The 18788-nt window shown below is 36.7% G+C and overlaps 1 protein-coding gene across 4 annotated transcripts in view; it reads left to right on the forward strand.

Annotated features, from left to right (window-relative positions):
- Positions 1-5459, forward strand: part of FAM133A (family with sequence similarity 133 member A) — a 52663-nt gene extending 47204 nt beyond the window's left edge. For all 4 annotated transcript variants that reach the window (XM_074323560.1, XM_019717917.2, XM_019717916.2 and 1 more), the window contains exon 4: positions 2487-5459. In XM_074323560.1, the coding sequence (XP_074179661.1) occupies positions 2590-3315 (726 nt within the window). In that variant the 5' untranslated portion in view covers positions 2487-2589 and the 3' untranslated portion in view covers positions 3316-5459. The remainder of the gene's footprint in view (positions 1-2486) is intronic.
- The last annotated feature ends 13329 nt before the right edge of the window (positions 5460-18788 follow it).

Raw genomic sequence — 18788 nt, forward strand, 5'->3', positions numbered from 1 at the left:
CCAACCTCCTTAGCATCACATCCAAAGCCTTTGTGAACTGGTCTCTACCTATATTTCTAGCTGATGTCAGGACTAGGTCTCAAGGAACTGAAATTAGAATGGATTGTGCTATTCTAAATGTCCAATATCAAAGAGAACCAGCAAGTTGAATATGTACTAAAATCCTTAAGGGGTTTTGATGACCAAGTCAAGGAAAGAATGATATTTGACATATCTTTAGAGGAGGAGTAACAATGGAAAAGACAGAAGGACCAAATGGGAGATGGACTGAACTGAAGGGGAAAGATAATACGAATAAGAACACAGCAAACGAAATGCAGGAAACTTTCACCAATAGTCTCTGTAAAGTCTGTGGCATTGAGCTTATAATAGATAGATATGTTTGGTTGACTCAAAGGGTCAAACTCCAGATGGAGACTGACAGAAAAATCTATAATATGGCTGACCATCTTTCTCTTCTATTTAAAAGACTTTATTGGCTTCCTAACAACTATAGGACAATATCTAAGATTTTAAAATAACCAAAGAGGGCCTCCATGATCGGGCTATATTCCCGTCTATGCAGCCTCACCTCCTGCCACTGACCTCTTCAATTTAAGCTCTATCAGCACTAAATACATGGTAGTCTTTCAGATTCCTTTTTTTTAACATATTGTTTCCTCTGCCTGGAATGTCCTTCATTTCTCATTTCCTGGGTAAACTATTAATCCTTCAAAATCCTATATAGACATCTCCAACTCCAAGAGGCTTCTCTGAATGCCCCTGTCCTCCAGAGTTCCCCATCCATCTATCCATTCATTTGTTTGTTTATTATTGAGCAAATATTTATTAAGTACTTGATGTGATCCAGATGCCATATTAGGTAATGGGAACTCGATGGTCGATAAGACAGATCAAACATGACCTTTACACTTCCAGGCCTATTTAACAGTAGATACACATATAGGAGGTCTGACAATTACATTCGCGAACTTGTTGCAATGATGCTGCTAATCTTTGGTGTTGGTGCATAACTTCCCAAGGGGAGTACTTCGAAGGTGACCATAGTGATATTCAGCAATAAGGTATGTAGCACTTTTTCTAGGATGAGTTCACAAACTTAATTGTCTGACCTCATACACACACACACACACACACACACACACACACATATTCAAATAATCGGACAAATCAAATAATCACCAATTTACTATGTGCTATGAATAAAAGAAACAAGGAACTCAGATACAGAGTAACAAAGATGAGTGGTAGATATAAAGGCAACCTACTTTAGTATAAGGTTGAGCCATATGAAATTGCTGGTGTTCGACTGTTTTTGTCTTATAAAATTGACAATTTTATGTAGTTCAAACTAATAGTTGCCTTTCTGATGAATTGACATTTAAACTGAGACGTAAAGGATAATGTGGAACTGGCCATGATGGCTTAGCTTGCAGCTTGGTATGTTCCAGAAACAAAGAGAAGACTGAAGAAGATGGAATGGAGAAAAGGGGTAAGTGACTGTAGATGAAAGTAAGAGAGATAAGCAGGACAGATCATATAGGACCTTTATAAGAGTGTGGATGTGATTCTTATTAAAATGTAAAGCCACTGGAGTATTTTAAGAACCTTCTGATTGCTCTGTGGGACTGGAATGGAAAAAAGAGTAAGGGTAGAAATAGGGCAATCAATTAAGAGGTTGATAGAAGGAGATGATATAATGTTGTGTTAGGTGTGAAGGGTTTGGAGTCAAGCTGCCTTGGTTTAAATTCTGGTTCTGCCATTTATTCAGTTACTTTATGTAAGTTAGTCAAATTCTCTAAGCCTCAGTTTCTCTGTCTTTGAATTAGGGGTAACAACAGAATCAACCTCATAATAGTAGTCTAGAGATTGAATGAGATAATCCATTGCAAAATACTAAGAAGTCCCTGGCAGAAAATAAACACTTGTAGATACTAGAAATTAATAGTCCAAATGAGAGATGATGCTGCCTGGACTAACTTGATGCCAGCATATTTGGAAAGAAGTGAATGGATGTGAGATCTGTTGTAGAGGTTTAAACAGCAGGATTTAGTAATGGATTGGATGAGAGAAGGACGGCTTTTTTCAGATGTTTCTGAATTTCTGGATTTCTGTCAAAGAATGGAGTAGATTGTGCTGCACTTTTGTAAGTTGGAAAGGTCTGCCTGGTACAGAATTTAGCAATAAATGTTTCTGTCTTTATACCATATAAAGCAGAATGAAAGAAAGAAAAAAGGAAATATTAAAAATTTTAGGTAACAGTCAGAACCTTCATGAGGTATATAAAACATGTTAAGTTTACGTTATATTTATACCACAGTATCTAAAATATGCAAAAATCTTAAATATGTATCTTTTGTTCCCAAGGTCTGAGAGTTGGAAAATTTCTACTGTACTTTGTGATAGACAGTGAACCATTAAGCTGTGTGTTTATTTTGTCTTACATTAAAGGTGTTTTGTAATCATTCCATCTGCTTCTCTCACAGAATGGCACCCACTTGGCGTACCAGCAGTTGAAGAACTTAAGGAGAGCATCTGACCTTAATCTCCTCAGCCACTGAGAGTCTGCTCTGGGAACCATTAGGCAGCATGGGAAAGCGGGATAATCGGGTAGCCTACATGAATCCTATAGCCATGGCCAGGTGGAGGGGCCCAGCTCAGTCTGCAGGCCCGACAATACAAGATTATCTCAATCGACCAAGGCCCACCTGGGAAGAAGTGAAGAAACAATTAGAAAATAAAAAGAAAGGCTCCAAGGCATTAGCTGAATTTGAAGAGAAAATGAATGAGAATTGGAAGAAAGAACTAGAAAAAAGCAGAGAAAAAGTATTAAGTGGAAATGAGAGTTCATCCAAAAAAAGAGAACGAAAGAAAAAGAAAAAGAAGAAATCTTGTCGGTCTTCATCTTCTTCATCAAGCTCTGATTCTTCAAGCAGTTCTTCAGATTCTGAGGATGAGGAAAAGAAACAAGGAAAAAAGAGAAAGAAAAAGAAGAATCGTTCACACAAATCATCAGAAAGCTCAACATGTGAATCTGAATCAGAGAGCAAAGAATCCGGAAAAAAGAAAAAGAAGTCAAAGGATGAAACAGAGAAAGAAAAGTATATAAATGTCAGCAGAAAAAGAAAGAAGACTTACCCTGAGGATAAGCCTTTATCATCAGAGTCCTCATCAGAATCAGATTATGAAGAGGAGGTACAAGCAAAAAAGAAGAGAAGATATGAAGAGAGAGAAAAACCAGCAGAAAAAGCGAAGAAGAAGAAGAAGAAGAAGCACAAGAAACATGGTAAAAAGAAGAAAAAGAAGTCGAATTAAGTCACAAGTCAGGATGACATCAAGAAAAAACAACAACAAGATTTCCTTATTTTAAAAAAGCAAGGTCTAAAGGAAATTTCAACTGTGAATGTTAGGGCACATTTACCAAAATGCATGTCTCCCTGTGTTAATAGAATTATTATTGGACTTTGAGTTGCCAGTCAAATGCCATTGTGCCAGAAAGGGCCATAATTGTTGTCTGCAGCTTAAATATTGGATTTCGTTTGTGTGTTTTTCCTTACAGTGTTTTAATTACTCTGAGAGCTAAAACCCTGTTGTCATACTAGTGGTTAAAATGTTTGGAATTAAAATAAAATGTTTTAGATAATTTTGACAAAAAAGTATATCTAATGTTAAAACTATCTAATTTGGATACATCTTTAAAATACAGTCTGAAATACAGTCCAGACCTCTATAGTTGACATTTTTGAAGCATAGATTTAACATTGATGTCTCAAAATACTTACTTTTGAAGATAAATTTAGTTTAGTTTACTTTTCTCCTTAATAAATTTTTTGTTTACATGTGGAAAGGGCTTGTGGGGGAAAAAATGTTTGCTATCACTTTGGCTAGCTGAATAGTGTGCCTTTGATCCTTATACATTCTATTTTTGCCAGTGCAGCAGCCATTCTTTTCTTACTTAGTGAAATTCTGGGATGTTGTTGTATGCTGCTTCAAGTGAACAAGAAAGACAGCAACGTAACAGTGTAAGTAAGCCCCCAATTCTATGAAATTTACCTCTACTTCAACAGTACTGAATAGTATTTAGCATTAGAGTGTTACATGATTTGATTTAACTTTGATACCCTTTGGAAGGGAATAATTTTACATAGACCCTGGTATTTTTTGATTAATAAAGATTCTGAAATATTTTGCATGTTTTATACTATTAAGTTTTGATTATCCAGGGATATTCTATATAACCACTAATCCTTTTTTTATATGATTTATGCTTAAGATACAAGTTTCAAGTTTGTAATTCTTAATCTTACTATATTCATTTCATTACTGTGTTTAATTGCACACTTGCCAAAATAGCATATAAAAAGAAGGTTTTTTAAAAATATTTAATGCCTTCATATTGAAGCTGGTTTACTGTAAGCAAGTTGAGTGCCAGACCTCTAGTACGCTGTATGTCTTGTTACTTAAAACTACTGCCACACTCTTAGTAAATGTGCTGTATAAAAGTTTGTTGTCTTAAGCATTAATATTGAATTAAAGAGTTAAATTTAGGATATAATGACATCATTGGTCTTATGTTTTACTAAGATTTGGTGCCTCATTTCTGTTGCTGATTCACATTTACCACTAACGCTGAAATGAGTTGAAAATTATTTTTACTTTACATTTTTATATATCAGAGTAATGTGATTTATAAATTGGTGTCTCAAAAAACACCTGTTGCAGAGGTTATGCTAATTGTAATGTCATATGTACAAAATATTTTGGCATGATGAGACAGTTAATAACTATTTTTTTAAATAGCTGATTTCATGTCAGCTCCTTTGAATCTCAAGCAAAATTATTATAAATATAGAAATCATCTAATAGATAAATAACATACTGGCCCCCAAAATTTTGGGAGTGGAAATACCAAAATCTCTCAATAAGGTTCTTGGAAAATTATAAATGTAATGCCATGTCAGATCACCTTAAAGCTTCATAACATCTGTTTCCTAAAAATATATATCTATATACTGATAAAATTATATTTAAGGGGTATTTTGTATCCATATAGAATTTTTCAAAATTGTTGTTCATTGAAATTTGGAAAAGCTTATATTATTTGTAGAATGTGGCAAAGATATTAACAGCTTATGAAATATCTATGTGCTCCCGTCACTTCCCAGCCCCTTGTAGTTAGGCAACGCCATTTGACTACTTCTAGCAGAGGGATTGCAGAGAGATTGTAAACAGAAGTGATGTGTTGTTTCAATACTAGAACAATAATAAGTCCTGCATGGATCCTCCAGCTCTCTCTTTACCTGCCACAGTGACCTGAAAGCACCGTGCTCCAGACGGCATACCTACAAGATTGATGCAACCTGGATATCTAAGTCACGGTTTGTAAGGGACCTGCCCTGGAGGGTTGATGGACTTGCAGTGAACGGTTTCAGAGTGAAAAATAAATTGTTATATGTTAAGCCACTGAGATTTGGGGTCTTTTTTGTTACCACTGCATCACCTAGCCTAATCTAATAGCATAGAGCTCTAGAATGTTGATTTCATTGTTTATGTTAAAGAACTCACTTATCTTTTATCACATCTTCCTGTAGTCTGCAGATTGATTCAGAGGCGATCATTTATGCATAACAGAAGGAAATGTTACTTCATTTGCATTGGATTTTTGTATTATTAGTTTCAGGTGTACAAAACAATATAATAGTTAGACATTTATACCCCTCACAAAGTGATAACTCCCCTCCCCCAATCTACTACCCCTCTGACATCTCGCACAGCCGTTACATTTCCACTGTCTCTATTCCTTATGACCATATATATGTACTCCACTTCCTTTATATATATATAAAAAATGGTAGTTCACATTCATTATTCTTCAGCTTCAGCTTCAGGTGTACACTGCCATGGTCAAGCACCTACACTGTCCATGAAGTGGTCTCCCTAATAAGACAAGTGTCCATCAGATACCCTACAAAATCTTTACAACATTATTGACTGCATTGGATTTTATGTAATGACTGAGGAAGAGAGTGGTCTAGCATAATATTTCCTACTTATGAGCAATGCTGACAGAATAGGAAGTAAAGTTTCATTATTCCTCTGATTATAGCCAAAGCAATCTTCCAGTAAAGGGTTTGGGAAGGAAATTTTAAAAGCACTTATAGAGTATTGATAAAGAAGAGAAATGCTGTTTTATAGATGTAAGTCTAGACAATATGGTAGAGAAAAGTGATATGGAAATATGTAGAGAACAATAGGCTAAAATAGATTTAGGTGAGCATTTAATGTGTAGCCTCCAGATTGAAAGCAAAATAACTTATCCCTTATGTGAAAAACACTAAAGTTATTATTTAGTAATTTTCTTTATGTAACGCAAAGGAATAATAACTTTAGCCATAACATTCAACTTTGTGGAAAGGGAGGCAGTGGGGAAGTCAATAAGGAAGTAGATAGGAGAGGGGAAAAATCAATACAGTCTAGATTAGAAATGTAATTGCAAGCGCAAAAAGAAGAATTTGAAATATCTCAGGCTGAAGATAAAGGATTAGATTGGATATAAGGAAAATGAATAAAATTTGGGGTTCTGGTTGTATATCTTGTGATAGATAGTTCCTTGTTTATTATAAATGTATCTTGAAAAAGCTGTACCTTTGACATTGTAACTCTAGTCATTTCCTGTTTGACCATATTTATTCTACCAAAAAAAATCAGTATTTAATCTGATACAGGTTTATAGCTACTTCATGACTCGTGGAAATTGTAGCCAAACATTCAAGCATACCTATGTACTTCAGAGCTGAACTGAATTTCCTAGTCCTTCCTGAGCTGCAAACAAGATGTGTTCTTTCTTCAAATTGGTCTTTCACTTTTACTTGACTCTTTCATGACACTTAACCTTAATCTGCCTTGTATTATGTATTTTGTGTACTTATGAACTCCAGTTATTAAGAGTACTGGTTCTTGGCTAACCAGAAGGTTGAAATTCTTGGTGTGCTATTTCTTGATATGTGGCCCTAAGTAAGTTAGTTTACCTCAGTGTGCCTCAATTTCCTCAGATACAAAATAAATAAATAAAAATAATAGTATCTATCTCTAGAATTATTATGAGAAGAAGACAAAATATCATTTAAAGCATATAACACACTTCTTGGCACATAGTAACTGGTCAATAAATGTTGTTTATTCATTTTCCTCCTCCTATCATCATCATTATTATATCATCATTCCCACTACTACATTTTAACTTAAAAGTAGAAGCTGTTTCATCTTTTATCTCTTGCAATGATCGTACACAATGTTTTGCATATGATAGGTGACGCATGACTTTCATTAAATCGAATTGGTCAGAACCTGGAAGAAAGGAGAACCTAATTGAATGCAATGTGTTAGATGCTATGTGTAAACTCCCTACCTCATTTTTAAAAATAAAGTATTGAAATATAATTTGCATGCCATATGATTCACCTTTTGAAGTATACAATTCAATGTTTTTTAGTATACTTATAGATAATATGCAAACAAAACCAAAATCAATGTTAGGACATTTTAGTCGCCTCACAAAGAAACTCCGCACCTACCACCTCCCAGCCTCTCCAGTCCTAAGCTACTACTAACATACTTTCTGTCTCTATAGATTTCCCTGTTCTGGACATTTTATATAAATGGAATTATACAATATTTGATCCTTTGTGGCTGGCTTCTTTCGCTTCTTTCACCTACTATAATATTTTCAAGGTTCATCCACTTTGCATCATGTATCAAGAACTATACCAAGGTATTATGAAAGAAAATCCAATGCATCCTACAAAATTTCTGCTGGAATCAGGAGAAACATCACCTCCATACTTAGATATGTTGGGCATAATTGATCTGACTTGCATTGCTTTAAATATTGCAGGCTTTTTGAGGGGTTATATTTTCTGGAAGTAAAATGTTCAAATAAGGGTTCATGATAAAAACTGAACAATTTTTATGATAGAGGCTGATAATATTAACACAGGATGACAGATTTTGTGCTCAGAAACTTTGCAAGAGTAGAACTTTTTAAAATAGAGTACGGATAGAGTACGGATACGTCTAATATTCCCTCCAATAAGCTACTACATTGAATGGTATAATCAAGAATTCTATACAATGTTTACAGATGTCTTTTCCCAGAAGCTGTTTACTAAAGTCAGATGACTAGTAACAATGTCATTATAAATGGCCTTATTGCTAGTTATTTTAGCATCATGTTGCCCATGTGGGTTAAGTAAATCTTTTTATTTTTTTCTTGAACTTGAGCTCAAAGTTTACAGAATTATTTTATATACTGCAAAATGATTACCCATTCTGCTATCTTACTGGGATTTCAAAATACCACAGCTCTATGGAAACTTATGAAACATAAATAGAAACCAACTTATTAGCCTTTAAAATAACCATTTGTATCACTTAAAGTGGTTGTATTAAGTCATCAAATATTTGCATGGACTTTATTTTTCAAAAAATCTTGATCAACTATTTTTAATAATAATCCTATCATCTAAGAATAGCCAGTAAAAATAAGACCTTGTAAAAGAAAAACAAAAGCCAGGTTATTCTCCACACGGAAAAAAACCTAAAAGTTTGAGAGTCTCTGTATTTGGTTTGTACATTGTCCTGTGTGACAAGCCTGCAGACTATGAGGTTAGTATTCCCACCATTCAGACTATCCCGATTGTTTCAGACTCTCTGGAATTGCATCAAAGAGCTTTAGATAATAATGCTAACAACTAAGGCAGCGTTTATTTATTTTATTTAAGGAGTCTCACTACATAGTAGTTACATGAAAAACCTGTTTCACAGAAATGATTTAAAAGGGTAACTCCAAAAAACTTTTAGTTTATGCTAAAAATGAAAGGTTTTGCACTTGTTGCCCGTCCCCTTTCCTTTGACACCATAGTATCAACCTAGAGGATTCAGATACAAAGTGTGGCCAAAGGACATGCCCCCCTTTCTCTGAAGAACTACTGTAGGCAATCAAGTCTGACACCAAACAAGACTTTGTACTATCTCTTCCCCAACCTCATTGCAGGATTGTTTTTATACACACACACACACACACACGTGTGTGTGTGTGTGTGTGTGTGTAATAATTCTTTGTCTCTGGACTTGGAAATCCCTTTTCATATAAGTATGACTAAGCTTATTTCTGTAGACAGTTGCTGCTGTCCATTGATAGCCATGAGGTTACCTCCCTCCCACCCCAACTCAGAACCTAGGCTAGATAGTATTAGCTTCCAGTCATTTTACCTAAACACAATTATTATATAGTCGACATTAAATGCTATGAAACGCAAACAACCCAATTGAAAAATGGGCAAAGGACCTGAAAAGACATTTCTCCAAAGAGGACATACAAATGGCAAATCGACATATGAAAAAATGCTCAACATCACTAATCATCAGAGAAATGCAAATGAAAGCCACAATGAGATATCACCTCACCCCAGTCAGAATGGCTATCATCAACAAGACAAATAGTAACAAGTGTTGGAGAGGCTGTGGAGAAAAAGGAACCCTCATACACTGTTGGTGGGAATGTAGACTGGTGCAGTCGTTATGGAAGGCAGTGTGGAGGATCCTCAAAAAATTACGAATAGAATTGCCATATGACCCAGCAATCCCTGTCCTGGGTATCTACCCAAAAAATCTGAAAACATTTATACATAAAGACATGTGTGCTCCAATGTCCATTGCAGCTTTGTTTACGGTGGCCAAGACATGGAAACAACCAAAATGTCCTTCCATAGATGAATGGATAAAGAAGTTGTGGTAATATACACAATGGAATACTATTCGGTGGTAAGAAAAGGTGATATAGGAACATTTGTGACAACATGGATGGATCTTCAGAGTGTAATGCTGAGCGAAATAAGTCAGACAGAAAAAGCAGAGAACCATGTGATTTCACTGATATGTGGTATATAAACCGAAAACAACAAAAGAACAAGACAAACAAATGAGAAACAGAAACTCATAGACACAGACAATAGTTCAGTGGTTACCAGAGGGTAAGGGGGGTGGAGGGTGGGGGGTGGGAGATGAGGGTAAGGGGGATCAAATATATGGTGATGGAAGGAGAACTGACTCTGGGTGGTGAACACACAATGTGATTTATAGATGATGTAATACAGAATTATACACCTGAAATCTATGTAACTTTACTAACAATTGTCACCCCAATAAACTTTAGTTTAAAAAAAAATGGTATGACACGGGCTTGGCATAAGTTACTTTGTTTTGATTAGTCCATGTTGCAGCTTTTGCCATAAACTTTGCAAACTGAGGTGCAAAAAGTCAATGCCAAGTTTAAAATCAGCACAGTGTGGAGATTCAATGTGCTGGCATTGGAGACAGACTGCATCACAACAACCCTACAATGAAATGAGATAATGCATGGAAAATATTTCGGTTTTAAAACTCTCCAGCTTTTCAGCCACTCCCACCTATTCCATTTCAAAAGCAACAGATACCTCTTGTGTGCCAATATCCCACCTCACCCCCCAATTCTTAATACTCCCTTGCATTGCATATGTGTGTGTGTATCCATAGCGATCTATTGCCAAAGTGCAAATAGTAAAATAAATTCCCTGTATTTAAGACTTCATTTTCTTCTGTCTTCTCTTCATGATACAGATTGTCTCATTTTACAGAGGTAATTGTAATCCTTTTATTTAGTGACCCCCCCAAAAAACCTTAATTGGTTATCAATATATGTCATTTTTAACCTATCCACTCCACATTCTAATCTTTATTCGATTAGTTTACTTTTTAAGATTTATCACATTTACTCCCTACCTCAACCTTCAAAGGATTAATTTATCTAGATCATCAGATATAATCCACAAGAACATGTTTTCCTTTATTACGGCCTCTTTACTCAGATAAATATTTCACCAGTAGTACAACAGAATAGTAGTTAAAATCCCATTACATCTATCACAAATGAGCAGTAGGGAAACCAGTGAATAAAATCCATGACCTAGTGTGACTCAAAACAATCTCAATGATAGATAATTCAGTACATAAAAACAAAATAAAAATAGAAAAATGATCATCAATGAAAAAATTTGAAACTTAATAAAAGACATCCCGTGGCTGTTAAGCAGTCATTGCTCCTGCATGATGGCCACATTTTTCTAGACCTAACCAAAACTCTCATATGAACAATTTCTATATCGCCAATAGTCCTTTGTAATTTTTCATAAATATTTAACAATCAAATTGTAAATGACAATTGCAATCTAGTAACAGGACAAAATTTGACTACCCCGAATATATATCCATATATGTATATGTACAGAATGACCCTTTAGAAAATTGCGTGTAGCTATCCAGCACATACTCACCCTGGCATAGATAGTAGACTGTTCCAAGGGTACTGCCCCGGGGATTGTATCAATCAGAGACCTGAACATATAACAGATGGCACACACAAATTAGGATCATTTAAAAGGACTTATTTGCAAAAGGGCTATTTACAAAGGTGTTGGCAAGAGGGTAGGAGAACCATGTGATAGGACAGTAACCCAGGGATAGTAACAATGAGCTCTTATTACTTCTAGGCCTGTAGGGACTAGAACTATGAAGGTGAGAGTTGTATATTAAAGGCCACCTTGAACAGAGCCTGGTCATAGTCAGCCTGAGCTGACATTTCAGAGAACAAATAGCCTGACCTCCTCTCCCAGTTCCCATTAGCTGAACCCAATGGAAATTCAGAACTCATGGGGATCTTGTCAATATGGTCCATACATGTCAGCTTCCTGGGGCACAGAACAGGTTGAAGAAGGGTGGAGAGTGGAGCTAGAGGGGAAAATAAAAGATACCTAGCACTGCTCAGCTCTTTTGCACCTCAGTATCCTCTCTTGTCCTTCATCTGAATGAAAATTTCATGTCTCCACTAAAGGGGTTGCACGAAGTCACACAAGTTACCGCGTCATTGCAAGGCGATGTCATTTTGATTATACACCAACTATAATGTCAGCCACTACTGATATTCACTAATATCAGTAAAAGGAACATAAAGCATAGTGCTACATTTTTCTCCTCTGTAACTCTTCATGGGATTAAATTGGTAACCCTAGCTGCCTTTCCTCTCCTATTCCGTGCCCCCTTTACCTTCTGCCAGCACCTGGATGGATGAGGTTCTTTACCTGATTGAGTATAATAAATCTTTATTCCTGAAGGATCTGAGTTCAATCATCTTTCCTCTACTGAGTTGTTGCAATTTACATTGAAGAGGACAGTTGGTCAAGGGATTAACAAGAGGCACCACTTCTTGTTACTCCCTTGCCCAACTGTGAAGCCTCTGGATTCCGAACATAATCCTCTTTGTCTCATTGTGTAGCAACAACCCAATTTCCCCTTAAAATTAGAATCAATTACCTAGTCCAATACATTGACTCCCTTCTTTGTCTATTGGTTTAATGGCATGAGGAGCTTAAAAAAGTTCATGAAATGGTCTCAGCTTCCCATCCATCAGACCCATGACTTTGTTTCCTGGTGGAAGTACCCCTCCCTTGCACACACTACGATCTCCAAACACACCAAACCCAAGACTGAGGGAATGGAAGCAAAATTTTTTCAAGTATATTATGTGATAGTAGGAAGAACCACTTAGTTGCTGGCTATGGGAGAAATTGCACCATTTATTGGCCACGGTTTAAAGTGTATATAACATCCTTAGGACAGCATCCTAAACTTGTCAGTTGTTTTCTCCTATTTGACAATAACAAACGAATCTTCAGCAAACTACATAAGGCACATAATAAAACCACTGAATTCTGTGGGTGTGTACCCATTGCTATAAGATGTATCCCCTGATTAGAGTTAATATTATCTGAGATATCACGTCAATCAATTAAAGCATCCTATAAGTCCATGAACAGTGGTACTGGCACAATCTTTCCAGGCAGAGAAGGGAAATCCATATCCAGAATATGTGTCCATCCCATTAGGACAAATCATTGCCTCCTCCATAAGAAGAGAGATCCAGTATAATCATTCTGACACCATATAGCCTACTGGTTCATTGGAAATTATACCGTAGTAGGGACTCAACATTAGCCTCTGCTGTGAGCAGGTTGGACACTCAGAAGTGGGGGTAGCCAAGTCAGCTCTGGCGATGGAAATACCATACTGTTGAACCCATGCATAACCACTATCCCATCCACCATGTACACTTTGTACATGGACTGGTTTAATAATTATTAGGGTGACTGGAGAAAAAGCTTGACTAAAAGAGCAGGTCATTTTGCCCATCTGATTATTGAGAGTCTTTTCCGAAATGGATGCCCTCTGGTCATCAGTATTTGCATAGCTAAGAATTTCTTCACATGCTTAGCTCATTCAGAGGTCTATCCAAATACTTCCCCCACAACGTGAATTCCTTGTCACTGATTTCCCAAGTTCTGATCTTTCCAAATCCCTTACCTACCTGTTAGAATTTGCTCATGAATTTATGTACATCCATACTTCAGGCCATCTCTCCTTCCACTGTTGTGTAAAGTGAGGTATACTGCAGAATATTCTGCCCACTGGCAGGATTCCCCTTCACTAGTGACTTTTACAAATATTCCAAGTGGTATTCACATACCATGCAGATCCATCAGTAAATTAGGCTCATGTTTTTTGTCCTCATTAGCTACTCATAAGTAACTCCTAATAAGGTAATAGGCACGTTTAAGGGAGAAGTGATAAAGCAATATAACCAGATACGATGAACATCTGAGATATCTGCTCATAATTTTTAATAGACTTTATTTGTAAATCAGTTTTATGTCCACAGCAAAATTGAGGAGAAAGAAGAAAAAATTCACATATACTCCTTTTCCCTACGCACACACACTCTTCCCTACTATCAACATCCAGTACTAGAGGGGTACATTTGTTACAATGATGAACCTACATTGACACATTTTTATCACCCATGGTTTATATTAGAATACACTCCTGGTGGTGTACAGTCTGTGGGTTTGGACAAATGTATCCACCATTCTGTTATACAGACTAGATTCACTGCTCTAAAAATCCTCTGTGCTCTGCCTATTTATTCTTCCCTCCTAATCCCTGGAAACCACTGATATTTCACTGTCTCCATAGTTTTGTATTTTCCAGAATGCCATATAATTGGAATCATATAGTATGTAGATTTTTCAGATTGGCTTCTTTCACTTAGTAATATGCATTTAATGTTCCTCCATGTCTTTTTATGGTTTGAGAGTTCATTTATTTTAGCACCGAATAATATTCAATTGTCTGATGTACCATAGTTTATTTATCCATTCACCTACTAAAGGACATCCTAGTTGATTCCAAGTTTTGGCGATTATGAATAGAGCTGCTATAAACATCCATGTGCAAGGTTTTGTGTGCACATAAGTTTTCAGTTCATTTGGTTAAATATCAAGGAAGTTTATGATTGTGTCATCTGCTCATAATTTTTGCATTTCCTTCCAGATCTCTTTAGACGAGGTATATACCACTTCCATTCGATAATACAATGCTGTTGTGCACATCCAAATTCATGGTTGTGTGAATCAGATAATACTAGTTCATGATGAACCAGAAGTCTCTTCTAGGGCCCATTCTTAAGCCAGGAGCTGCTTTTACAATGGAGAACACAGCAGTTCATGAGCTTTATCCTAGACCAAAGTGTTCTGTGCCACTATCTTCCCACTGGGGTTTGCCAGAGGCTCCATATAACACCTGTTTCTGCCAAAGGAATTTCCCATACCTTTGGCACTTCTGACTCATATAGCCTTTGTAGTGAAGCATATTGCGCTGCAGCCTGGAATTCATGGAGACCCATTCTTTTCTAGAACCCACTTAAAATTAGAAGATTTACAGATTACCAAGGGCTCTGTCAGAGCATCACAAATGTGTTTGATGTTGCCTCCCAAATCCAAAAAGGACCACGAAGCATTATGCCTATTCTTTTGTGTGTGCAATGGATGGTAAAAGGTAAAGCAATATGTCTCTCATTTTGGAAGGAAATATCCCAATATATCCAAGATCACTGGACTCCTAGAAGCTTCACTAATATGAACTATTGCATAGTTTATCTCCTACTCTCTGGCATTCATATGTCTCTACGGCAGTGCTACTCAAAGTATGGTCCATGGACTTGTGTCAGCTCCTAAACTGTTTGCCATTGGTCTGCAATGAAATAAATATGGAAATTGATAGAAATGTTTAAAAAGTTATTTGACATATTTGTAACATCCAATCCCATAAATATTTTCTAGCAATTTGTTTGTTATAATTTACAAAAGTGTCAGTCTTTGATGAAATGAAAATAATTAAATTATTTAAAACTTTATAAAAATCAGAAATTACAAACTAAATGATCCTTCACCAGTGAAGTTTATTTAAAGCTTTATAAACATTGGAAATTTAAAAAGCAAATGATCGTTCACCAGTAAAGGATCTGATCTAGGGTGTTTGCTATTTCCTACACAGTGGGTCAATTAGCATATCATCAATCTAATGGGCCAAAATGATAAACTGTGAGATATCAAGATGATCGAAGTCCAAGAAACATGGTAATATGAGGGATTCCCCATGATCTCTCTCCTTGAAGTTACAACAAGTTGAACAGCTATAATTCAACAAAAAAGTAATCCCTGCACAACATGTGAGAGAACAGCACATTGAAATAACTGAAGGTGGGTGAATCAGGGTGAACAGAGGTGGAGGGAAAGGAGAGAACAGAGATTGGTGCACGGTCGCAGCATGGAGCTCACTGCAGTTCCCAGGAGAGGGAAGAACACAGGCTGCAGGTGCACTCTCAGTGGCCCAACCTTGAGTGATCAGTATGTAATATGGGTGAACGCAGCAATCAGGGCAGAGACCTCGGAGCAAAGACCAGGTATAAAAGTTTGACAGTTGTGACCTAGCAGCCCTCACTGCCAGGCAGAAAAAAAAGTCACGGAGCCAGGCCAACTCCGCCCATCCTCCCAGAGCTTGCCTCCCTGCACCTGTCCTGGGCTAGCCGCAGGACTTAGAAGAAACTGTAGCTGAGTCAGTTGGGTTAAAGAGTAGAATGCCTACCACCCTGAGAACTGAAGAGACAGTTCCTGAGTGACAGATACACAGTGTAGCTAATCTAGTGAGAAGGGAGGAGACATAGGGGTGAGGCCTCTGGTCTGGCAGTCACCATTACTAGAAGGAGGACAGAAACACAAGTACACCAGCTGCCTCTCCCCACCCTACCCCCCCACCTTTCCCCGCTGATCCCAGGGTTACTGAGGCTCACTGCTCTGCATCTGGCTGCAGGGGCAGCACTGGGATTCCAGGGGCTCAGAACCCCATCACACACCACATCTTCCCTTGGGGGTGGTGCCCTGAGACCCAGGCAACCTGGTCACAAAGGAGAAACCCACCTCCCCAGGGAATCTTTCACCGGGAGAAGAAGGAACAGAGCAAGAGAAAATAAAATGCCCCAGGGCTAGTTACTGGAAAACAAAGGAAAGACATCTTCATATCTACGTGCTGCAGAATTCATTCCCATAGATGCCTAGGAAGAGAAATACTCCACCAACTACTATGAAACACCAAGGTAACAAGGCAGCTCAGAAAGAAAATGAAAAAAAAATCTGAAAATAAATGTAAAAACATATAAATATGTGACTTAAATGGCAGAGAATTCAAGATTGTGGTTCTGAAAAAAATTCAATGAGATGCAAGAAAACTCAGATAAGCAGTTAAATGAACTCAGAAATAAAATCAATGAACAAACTGAATATTTTATCAAAGAGATTGAAATTTTTAGAAAACAGCCAAATAGAAATTATGGAGCTGAAGAACTCAATAAAAGAGTTGAAGAATGAATTAGTGTGCTTAGAAAATAGAGCTGACCAGATGGAGGAAAGAATCAGTGATATCAAAGACAGAAATCTGGAAATGACACAGATGGAAGAAGAGAGAGATTTGAGAGTTAAAAGAAATGAAAGAACTCTACAAGAACTTTCTGACTCCATTAGAAAGAGCAACATAGAATAATGGGCATACCAGAAGGAGAAGAAAGGGAGAAGTGCACAGAGAGCCTATTCAAGCAAATAGTCGATGAGAACTTCCCCATCCTATGGAAAGAACTGAATCCTCTAATTCAAGAAGCAAACAGAACACCTAATTATCTCAATCCTAAATGGCCTTCTCCAAGGCACATTATATTGAAACTGTCAGAAGTTAATGACAAATAAAGAATTTTCAGGGCAGCCAAAATAAAATTTTTTTTTTTCATTTATTTTTCTGAAATTTCATTGTTAGTATATAGGAATGCAGTGAATTTTTGTACATTGATTTTGTATCCTGCAACTCTACTTACTGTATTTGTTTGTTTCTAATAGGTGTGTGTGTGTGTGTGTGTGTGTGTGTGTGTGTGTGTGTGTGTGTGGAGTCTTTAGGGTTTCCTATATAAAGAGCCATGTCATCTGCAAAAAGTGGTAATTTGACTTCTTCATTCCCAATTTGGATGCCTCTTATTTCTTTCTCTTGCCTGATTGCTCTGGCAAGGACTTCCAACACTCTATTAAATAACAGTGGCAATAGAGGCGTCAGATTTCAGTTTTTCACCATTAAGTATGATATTAGCTGGCAGTTTGCTTATATGGTCTTTATTGTGTTGAGATACTTTCTGTCTATACCAATTTTATTAAGTGTTTCAATTATAAATGGATGTTGTGTCTTGTCAGTAGCTTTTTCTGCCTCTCTTGATATGATTTTTATCATTTATTTTGTTTATGTGGTATAGCACAGTGATCTATTTGCATATGTTGAACCATTCTTGTGCCCCTGGGACGAACCCCACCTGATCATGATGTATAATCGTTTAATGTATTGTTGTGTTCAATTTGCTAGTGTTTCATTTAGGATTTTTGCATCTGTATTCATCAGAGATATTGGTCTGTAATTTTTTTTTCTGTGTTATCCTTACCAGTTTTTGGTATCAGGGTAATGTTGGCCTCATAAAATCAGTTAGGAAGTATTGCCTGTTCTTCAATTTTTTGGAAAAGTTTGAGAAGGACAGGTCTTGGTATTAAATTTTCTTTGAATGTTTGGCAGAATTCACTAGTGAAGCCATCTGGTCCTGAACTTTTGCTTCCGGGGAGGTTTTGGATAATTGTTTCAATTTTCTTACTGTTGATCAGTCTGTTTATATTTTCCACTTCATGATTGAATCTAGGAAGGTTATATATTTCTAACAACATGAAAATGTGTTACATATACACAACGGAATATTACTCGGCCATAAGAAAAGATGAAATACTGCCATTTGTGAAAACATGGATGAATCTTGAGATTATCATGCTAAGTGAAATAAGTGAGACAGAAAAAGTCAAGAACTATATGATTTCACTTATATGTTGGATATAAAACTGAAAGCAACAAAAGAACAAGACAAACAAATAAACAAAAACTCATAGACACAGACAACAGTTTAGTGGCTACCAGAGTATAAAGGAGGAGGGGGTGGTAGATGAGGGTAAAAGAGATCAAATATATGGTGATGGAAGGAGAACTGACTGGGTGGTGAACACACAATGCAATATATAAATGACGTATTATGGAAATGTACACTGGAAACCTATATCATTTTACTGACCAATGTCACCCCAATAGATTTAGTAATTTTTTAAAAAAGATCACAGTCCCTCTGGGCTATATTATGACTGAAAGCAGTAGCGTTCACAATCCGGGTTATGATACAATAAATAATATGCCATTGTCCATGCCGTGTAAATGTAAACTATTTTTGATATTCCTTA

Source organism: Rhinolophus sinicus, chromosome X (assembly GCF_036562045.2).
Source record: "Rhinolophus sinicus isolate RSC01 chromosome X, ASM3656204v1, whole genome shotgun sequence".
Classification (NCBI taxonomy): Eukaryota; Metazoa; Chordata; class Mammalia; order Chiroptera; family Rhinolophidae; genus Rhinolophus; species Rhinolophus sinicus.